The sequence below is a fragment of the Phyllobates terribilis genome, unplaced genomic scaffold (genome assembly GCF_046119375.1).
Source record: "Phyllobates terribilis strain yellow unplaced genomic scaffold, ASM4611937v1 Scaffold_11__3_contigs__length_659146591, whole genome shotgun sequence".
Taxonomy (NCBI): Eukaryota; Metazoa; Chordata; class Amphibia; order Anura; family Dendrobatidae; genus Phyllobates; species Phyllobates terribilis.
The window spans coordinates 319,431,414-319,441,320 of NW_027362771.1; the positions used below are offsets into that span (position 1 = coordinate 319,431,414).

A 9,907-nucleotide genomic window follows, 5' to 3' on the forward strand; every position below is an offset into this window, starting at 1 on the left:
CACTATTTATGCAACAAATGAAAAGCTTAATACTGCATAAAGTTAAATTTTATCAATATTGTTAACTTTTATACTATCAATGCTGTTTTAAAAAAAAAAAAAATTCGATTTTTGTTTGCCCTAGCGTAATTCTGTCAACTAAGCTGTAGGAGAGTGTTTGTTTTTGTTCTTTTTAATGTAGTTTTTATTGGTCCCATTTTGGGGTTCTTATTGCACTTTTTGGCAAGTGCAATGAATAAAAAAGACACAGTAATTCTTGATTTTTTATTTGTTTACAATCCATTCTTCTGAGAACCATACACTGCTCAAAAAAATAAAGGGAACACTCAAATAACACATCCTAGATCTGAATGAATGAAATATTCTCATTGAATACTTTGTTCTGTACAAAGTTGAATGTGCTGACAACAAAATCACACAAAAATCATCAATGGAAATCAAATTTATTAACCAATGGAGGCCTGGATTTGGAGTCACCCCCAAAATTAAAGTGGAAAAACACACTACAGGCTGATCCAACTTTGATGTAATGTCCTTAAAACAAGTCAAAATGAGGCTCAGTATTGTGTGTGGCCTCCACGTGCCTGTATGACCTCCCTACAACGCCTGGGCATGCTCCTGATGAGGTTGCGGATGGTCTCCTGTGGGATCTCCTCCCAGACCTGGACTAAAGCATCCACCAACTCCTGGACAGTCTGTGGTGCAACGTGACGTTGGCCTCCATTGGTTAATACATTTGATTTCCATTGATGATTTTTGTGTGATTTTGTTGTCGGCACACTCAACTGTGTTCTGTACAAAGTATTCAATGAGAATATTTCATTCATTCTGATCTAGGATGTGTTATTTGAGTGTTCCCTTTATTTTTTTGAGCAGTGTATTATTAACTTGGACATCAGTATGAGGGCTTGTTTGTGCTCACTGGTGCCATTTTTGGTGTCCATTTTCCTTTAGGAAAATGTCTCTGGAATCTGATTTTTTTTTTTTTTTTTTTTTTACTTTTATTTTGGGCCTGGCTGAACAAAAAATGGCAATTCTGCATTTTTTTATTATTTTGCTTGGTTTTTGTTTTATTTAACTTTTTTTTTCTTAAACAATATTGGTCCTACAAGGTGACTTGAATGCTCAGTCCTTTGATCATATTGATAATACATTGAACTACTTATGTAGTACAGTGCAGTGTCAGTGTTGTGCTGACAGGCTGCCCAATAGATTGTGCATCTTGCACGATATATTAATCTTTTATCTATGGAAGACCAGAGGCTATTGTTAGGCTCCCAGTTGCCATAGTAACCAGCAAGTCCTCGCAATCATGCTGTAGGGAGCTGATGAGGTGTCAGAGGGCGCAATCCTCTGCTTTGACATTTAAGGAGTTAACTGAGCCACTGCGTACACGGAGCACACTCATTCCCCTATGCTGTATCTCTAGCAGGGAGTATGAGCGCTGTTAGGCTGCTGGAGCTCCAGCATCTCAATCTCGGGATGATTTACTGGCTTTTTACATCCTAAAGGAAAATGACCTGTCCATTAGCAAGTGAAAAGCCAGTGCTGAGACTTTAAGGCTATGTGCACACGGTTAGTATTTTTCAGCAGCTTTTTCAGCTGCCATTAACCACAGTGATGGCAGGAAAAACGCTGTGTAAAATAGTATGTTTTTGCGTGCATTTTTACATGGGTTCAGTTGAATGGGTGAAAAATGCTGTAAGAATTGACATGCTGCAGTTTTTTTAAAAAAACGCTTTAAGTTTCCAAGATGAGTTTTTAGCGAGGTTTTTGACTCTGGGTATTTTCACTGTGCAAAAAAGTCTTACAGTTCCTGGAAACTGGATAGAATTTATTGAAACCTCATGCCGCTGTGATCCCCCCCCATGCAGCGTAACCTGACCTGCGGTGCGTGTTGAAATCTGCATCATGTTAATATTTCTTGCATGTATTCTGAGTTATGTGCAGATTTTTCCTATAGAATTGCATTAGTTGCAGAAAATCTGCAGGTAAAAAATGTATACGCGTTTTTAGTGCGTTTCCGCCTGTCATGTAAAATAACAAAAGTAGATAGTACTCCTCTTCCCTGGGTCCAGCACTGGCTGTCTGCCACTGCTCTTGTTCGTGTTTTGGCTGCACCCTGTGATTACATGTCAGCAGCTCACATCACCACTACAGTCAATCGATAAGCTCAGAGGCTCCACCGATGTAAGTGGCATGAGACGCTGAAATAAGTAATTGGTTGCCGCAGTGTTGCGAGTTTTCAATGTGACACCACTGCTACAGCCAAAACACTGAGTCCGGAGCAGCCGGGCAGGGTGAGTATGAGCTGCTTTTGTTTTTACATGAATGGCAGTGTTCAAGGTCCAACATCTCTAAAACTGTAAAACCACTGTAACTTGGTAGATATGTAAAGTTGCGCTGCATCATGAATCCATGAATGTTTTTGGTTGTGCATGTTTGTTGATATGCAAGTGCTGGTAATCTATGGTAAGATGAGGGAACCTGTCAGCAAGTTTTAAGATCGCAAAGTAATGACATTACAGTAAAGTACCAGTAATGATTACTGCCATACTTTTTATATTATAAACTCCTGTCTCTCTTGTCTCTTAATCCATCAGTGAATTCTTATGCAAATAAACTCACAAGTGTAGGGTCTTTCTCCTTCTGGTGCAAGCCTCCTGACAGTGATTGACAGGTCACTCTTCCCTGTGATCTGTTCCCCCAGCCGACATCTCGCCCAGTCATTTCGGGAATGGCGCATGTGCAGTAACATCCTGATGACATTGCAAGTGCCGGACTATCCATCTGTGCATGCGCTGCCCCTGGGAATGAGGCTGCCTGTGTGCGATCTGAGATGGAGGCTGCCTGTGTGCGATCTGAGATGGAGGCTGCCTGTGTGCGATCTGAGATGGAGGCTGCCTGTGTGCGATCTGAGATGGAGGCTGCCTGTGTGCGATCTGAGATGGAGGCTGCCTGTGTGCGATCTGAGATGGAGGCTGCCTGTGTGCGATCTGAGATGGAGGCTGCCTGTGTGCGATCTGAGATGGAGGCTGCCTGTGTGCGATCTGAGATGGAGGCTGCCTGTGTGCGATCTGAGATGGAGGCTGCCTGTGTGCGATCTGAGATGGAGGCTGCCTGTGTGCGATCTGAGATGGAGGCTGCCTGTGTGCGATCTGAGATGGAGGCTGCCTGTGTGCGATCTGAGATGGAGGCTGCCTGTGTGCGATCTGAGATGGAGGCTGCCTGTGTGCGATCTCAGGCGGGGGAGCAGGACACAGAAGAGGAACTTGTCAGTCACTGGGAGGAGAGAGAGGTCAGATTGCTGGAAGTGCAGGCCAATCCCCTGTGCTGGCAAGCTTATTTTCAAAAGAATTTGCTGGATTAAGAGACCACAGAGACACACTTATATACTGACTCAATATAAAGGTATGAAAGCAATCATAATCATAGGTAATTTACTGTGATGATGTTAGTCTGAGGTTTGAAAACTTGCTGACAGGTTTTCTTAACACAAAAACGATGCTCGTTATTTTTATATATTGTTTTATTAATTTGTTTTTGTTTTTTTGGAGAAGGGATATTTGGTCCATTGTTCATATTTTAATGTGTTCTATATTTTGCTTTTTATTTTTTTAACAAATCTTCTCGTCTTTGCCTTCCTCTCTAGTTACGAGAAGCGGCTATACTGAAACTGGGAAACGTAGCTATCGCCAGTCTACTCCCAACATACCAACTCCGGTCCCAACCAAACCCACGTGATGCATTGAAGAGTTCCTCCTTTATTCTCCAAGTTCCTCGCCTTTTCCCTTCTCCGTATTATGCAGGAAATCCGAATCGCCAATGTTTACCTACTCACTACGTGGCGTGGTATTTGCACTAAGGACACCATTCTATGGGTGTGCGAGAGAGACTTCTTCTTTTTTTTTTTTTAAAGTGGAACACCAAACTACTGCCAGGCTGATATATACTAGATGTTACCATAATTATCAATGCTAATAGTTTTGTTACATTTGCAGCATTTTTCTCCCACATTACTGACCATTGATATTGATCCCTTTCCTGAAGGCATGGAGGGCTGCAGTGCTGTTGAAAGGTTCCAATAAGGAGGTCACAATCAAAGTTTTCTCATACTCCTAATAATGTGAAAATTGGAAGTGGTACAGTACAATAATGCTGACAATCTGCTGGCCATCCAATGTTCTGGCTTTAGATTACAGGATTGGCAAAACATAGCTATCCAGTTTACAATGTGTGCCGCAGAGCTAAGGAAGAGTATGCCACATCATGCACCAGTGGTGGTGACGTATATCCTCTAAACATTTATGCTTTTATTTTTGTTACTGTTCGGTATTTTAGACTTGTACAGCAAGGACTGTACACAGATCAGCTGTACGTTTCACTTTACACTTCTTTGGTCATTTTGGAAGGTGTTATAAAAGAATGCTACAAGATAGATGGAGATGAACTATTTTAAGGATGACCTTTTAGAAAGAATTATTGTTTCATACATTCATACGTATTTTGTTTTGTCACATTGCAATTCCTTACATCTTGTTAATTATGAGCAATGTATCGATTATATATTTATTACCATGTCATTAAGCTGTTGAACATCAAGCAATAAATCTGAGCTTCGCCTGCTAGTTGGTTCTGATATACTATAATTCCTCAGTTAAATGTGTGGCTTGTTATTTTAAGATCTACATAATTACACCGGTATACCTATGAATTTGCTACTGGTGTTAACTGTTTGGATTGTTTCCTAACATTTAACTCCAGGGTCATTAAAGAAGCACTTCATCTATTTTTTTCCTATAGTGCAGCATAGACCATTATCGAAATTATGTAGAGGTTTTTGTGTGCCCTGTGTATTCTTGTTTTAGTTAATGTGCCAATATCTGGGTTTTCTGCCATCTTGATTAAGTCTCCCTCAGATATTGCGCCCATAGTGTAGACTACAGTTCATATGATCAGATTTATGAAACTGCTTATTTAACAAAAAGTAACCAATCACACCATGGGTTACATTTTTAACAGGGAAGAATACAAAATGTAAGCCACTAAATATCTTTAACTGCATTGGAGGGCATACAGAAGGAAAGGAAGGTGGAGCTGTCGGGAGGGATTCACTAAGTGATGTGATATCCTGTAAATCACAGGAAGTCAGAGACTGACATCCTGTCATTGACAACCAGTCTGGTACATAGACTAATGTAAACTGTAGATCACATGACTCCACTTCCTATAATAAAGAGGTGGGAAATGTATGGATGTAACTGAAGTAGGATAAAATACACAAATAGACTATAGATTCTGGGTAAGCATTGTGTTTCCAAGAAACAAAACTGCTTCTTTAAGAGAATGTGTCAACATGTTTTTTCTATGTATCAGAGGACAGCTTGAGATAGGGGTTAAAACACTGAATTCAATGATGTGTCACATGTCAAGCTGTGTACTGTCGTTTACGTACAAAGAAGGTTTTATTACCGGGACATTATGATTGCTGTGACTAGCTGGCACGTGGGCGCTCGTCCGACTCCACCCCCTCCTGTGATAAGCTTCTCATTATCTATAGACCTTGTGTGTATATATAGAGCCTGGTGGGGACGGGGCTAGCTTTCTCAGCTCTGCTGCATTGCTAAATATAAAGGCTTTGATTGTGTCAGAATGGCTGCACCCAGTAAACTAAGTGATACATCATTGGATTTAGGGTCTTTGTCTACATCCTGCTTTCAGAAGAGATAGCAAAAACCTGCTGACCGATTCCCTTTAATTATATTGGCACTTGATATGGCCTAACTGACGCATACATTTGCTCATCAAAAGAATGTCTACAAATGACAGTGCTGGTAAGAAACGTGATTTTACAAGCTAATTAAACATAGGTTTTGCTGTGTTTGTATATGGTGACTGACGTGTCATACTCACGTTTATAGTTTAATCTAAAAGTTGTGTGTATATATCATATTATATTCCTATTTAAAAACCGTGTAAATATCACACAAATCAAGAGTTAAAAGCATTTCCTTCTAGGCTTGTGTTTTTTTTCAGCTAAAACCTATTAAAATATATCTTGAACAGTTCTACTAGAAACCTACCTAATGTCATGACCCAGACTCTGCTCAATAAAATATGTATATATGATAAAACTAAAAGTGCTACAGGGTGTAGAAGAAAAACTACGACCCCCTGGTAGCTGTTGGCAAAAAAATGGCTGCTTGTAAGTAGAAGTAAGGTACTTTTATTGAGGCTATATGTTTCGGCACTGTACAGGTGCCTTCATCAGGTCATATGAATTAAGAGGCACAGAGAAAAATGGGAGGGATGTGATGTCATTGGGCAAAGTCATGAATAAGTTGTTCTTCCATTGCTGATGCATGTGCCACTCTTGTGACTCCTGCCGGCTGTGCTGGAAACTTCCTCCTCTCCATAGCAGCCCTCCTACATGCAGTCAGTCTAGTTTTCAGCAATCCACGTCCTCTCTACATTCCTACACTTACTACAACATCATCAGGTGTTTGCCAGCTTCTCACGTGATGTTATCTTACCAAACACAATTGTGTACCAATACCAGTCATGTCAAACATTTGTCTGCTCCCCATCCCCTTTGAACCCTATTTTAATATTTGTGTTTCTCTGAAATAGATGCAAAACACTTGTTTCACTCCATTGTACCATCAGTTAATATTTTGTTTGCCTATATGAATTTACACATTCATTCTGTTTTAAAGTATTCATGACCTTTTGACCAATGATGTCATATCCCTCCCATTTAGATCTGTGTATGTATGTATGTGTCTGTACCTCTTCTTTCATATGGCCTGATGAAGGCACCTGTACAGTGCTGAAACGCATATCCTTAATAAAGTCACTGTATCTCCCACGAGCCTTAATTTTTTCCGGCAGCGCCCAGGGGGTTCCTTGTTTGTTTTTGTACCCCCCACATCCTGTTCCACCGGACACCTAATCGCTTGGCTACGAGTCTTTTGCCCTATGCGCTTTGTTGCATTGCCATCTAGAACTTGTTTTTCATCTGAACATTTTATTTTAATGCAAATCTTGGTAAAGCTTTTGCTAAATGGTCTACTTTGTTGGCTTTTGAGCTCTGCAAGCTGAAATATTGTTAGAATCTGAACACCCGTTGTAACCCAGGATTGGAGTCTATCCTGTGTATGCTTTTAAAGAATTGCCTAATCAGGGTTAATGTAGTATTATATGGCAGCTATTCAGATTTAATGGTGGTTCATGTAATTCAAGAAGATGTTTGTAGAAAGCAATTTTCCATTCTGGCTTATTGAAGGGTCCCTTGTTTAGGACCCCTTCTGTGTGATTCCTAGATCTCCTAACAAGGAATATAGAGAAGCATTGCTTACTTGAGGCCATACTACTTAACTGAAAGTTTATTTAGGTGGGACTGGCTGTAGAACTAATGTGTACAGGGGCAGCGCAGTAGTGTCCTGTGGCCGGAGATCAGCGGAGAAGGATTGTACGTAGAGATGAGCGAATCATTTTGCAGGACCTTGGTCCAGTGACCAGGTTCATACTCAATGGATGCTTGACAGGAGCCCTGTGAACAATCTTCTACCTGCCAACGTATTCAGCTCTTCTTTTGAGCTAATCGAAAGATGAACTGGGGATGCTGAAAGGTAGATGGCCATTGGACCCCAGGGCCTTGAATAAATCTGCAATCAACTCTACTTGCCCATAGTTAACCTCAATGAAAACATAGTAATCGAGTGCTTACAGACCCATAGGCATGCTTGGCTACAGATACTAATAGCTCTGAGAAGGAGGAGACTGGTAGCTGTTTAAGGATCTGTTAACCCTTAGGCCTTGATTCATTAAAATTGTCAGAATTTAGCGTAAATTGCTTTGAAAGGTCACAAAATTTTTGCTGAACGTGGAGTTGCACAAAAATACTGCGCCTTTTGGGCGTTTTCTTGCCACGCTCTTCCCAAATGAGCGTAGCTGAGACACGGGCGTGATGCCACAGATTATCAAATTGATGACGAGCTGTACCATACCTTATGCATACATCTTATTCCATTCCCTGACTGGAGTAAGATGTGTGGCCACTTTTGAGACGCTCCTGAATGATTGAGGTGTTCGCCTCTTAATAAATCAGGAGAGTTTGACTCCAAAATGCCCCTTTTAAGACCCAAGTTCCTTTCAATGTCTCTTGTCTAGTTCTTGTCTCTTGAAGGTATATCCTTGTTTTTTAAACAAAGATGCATTGTTTTTGATACTTTTCAGGTATTTGGCTTTGATTCTAATACTTATTGAGTTACTTGGGTTTTTGTTGCATTTTTGCTGCAGAAATGCACTAAAAATGCATGTGTGTTTTTGGGGGGAGTTTTTTACCTGTGAATTTTCTGCATCCAATGCAAGTGTATGGAAAACATCTGCACATAAAACTCTGCGTACTCTCAAGATAAATTGACATGTGGATGTGAAACGCGCACCGCAGGTCAGTTTACGCTGAGTAAAAAAGCACAGTGTGCATGAAAACTCATCTTGGGCACACAGGCTTAAGGGATCTGTTGACTTTGATCGTAATTTGCAGATAGCAGTGAAAGGAGAAAATTTTATAACTGTGCTATACTTGCCCTGTTTCACTCATCGGGGTAGGGCACAACCCTGCGCCATTATGGCAGTTTTTCCAATCATGCTCAATGTTTACTTCTTGTCCTGCTTAGCTTGTGACTAGGTAATTGAGCTGACAGGTTTCTTTTTAACTATTTATTTTGTATTAATTCAGTTAAAGGAAAAATGTAACCCTTTCCAGTTAGAAGATGAATAAAAGTCCTGGTCATGGATCTGCAATGTGCAGGAGGCTCAGGAGCTGAGCTCCACTCACACGCAGTAGATGCCAGCAAGGTTACATAGCTGGCATCTATCCAATTAGATGCCACTCTCAATCTTTGACAGAAACATTTAAATGGAGGGTTTGCCAGTAAGTTTGTGCCATCACTTTCCCGTGATGCAAATGTAGGGTACTGAAAGATTACAGTGTCTGTATAATAAAAAAAAAAAAAAAAAAATTTATACATACAGACCTCAAAAAAATAAAGGGAGCACTCAAATAACACATCCTTGATCTGAATGAATGAAATATTCTCAGTGAATACTTTGTACAGAACAAAGTTGAATGTGCTGACAACACAATCACACAAAAATGATCAATGGAAATCACATTTATTAACCAATGGAGGCCTGGATTTGGAGCCACCGCCAAAACTAAAGTGGAAAAACACACTACAGGCTGAGCCAACTTTGATGTAATGTCCTTAAAACAAGTCAAAATGAGGCTCAGTATTGTGTGTGGCCTCCACGTGCCTGTATGACCTCCCTCATCAGGAGCGTGCCCTTGCATTGTAGGGAGGTCATACAGGCACGTGGAGGCCACACACAATACTGAGCCTCATTTTGACTTGTTTTAAGGACATTACATCAAAGTTGGATCAGCCTGTAGTGTGTTTTTCCACTTTAATTTTGGGGGTGACTCCAAATCCAGGCCTCCATTGGTTAATAAATTTGATTTCCATTGATGATTTTTGTGTGATTTTCTTGTCCGCACATTCAACTTTGTACAGAACAAAGTATTCAATGAGAATATTTCATTCATTCAGATCTAGGATGTGTTATTTGAGTGTTCCCTTTATTTTTTTGAGCAGTGTGTGTATGTATATGTATGTGTGTGTGTATGTATGTGTATATATATATATATATATATATATATATATATATATATATATATATATATATATATATATATATATTATACACTGCGGTACTAAGGGGGCTAAAGTATTGTAAGTGGGACAATCAGAGGAAAAGTATAATAGAAACATGTCACAACTTCTGTATTTATCACCCACTCCTGGTTTTGTCTAATAAATACTGACAAAATACTGAACGTGGC

General features: G+C 40.1%; 1 protein-coding gene across 6 annotated transcripts in view; it reads left to right on the forward strand.

Annotated features, from left to right (window-relative positions):
* Positions 1-9,041, forward strand: part of IMPDH1 (inosine monophosphate dehydrogenase 1) — an 80,296-nt gene extending 71,255 nt beyond the window's left edge. For all 6 annotated transcript variants that reach the window (XM_073652570.1, XM_073652569.1, XM_073652568.1 and 3 more), the window contains one exon: positions 3,653-9,041. In XM_073652570.1, the coding sequence (XP_073508671.1) occupies positions 3,653-3,744 (92 nt within the window). In that variant the 3' untranslated portion in view covers positions 3,745-9,041. The remainder of the gene's footprint in view (positions 1-3,652) is intronic.
* Positions 9,042-9,907: the final 866 nt, after the last annotated feature.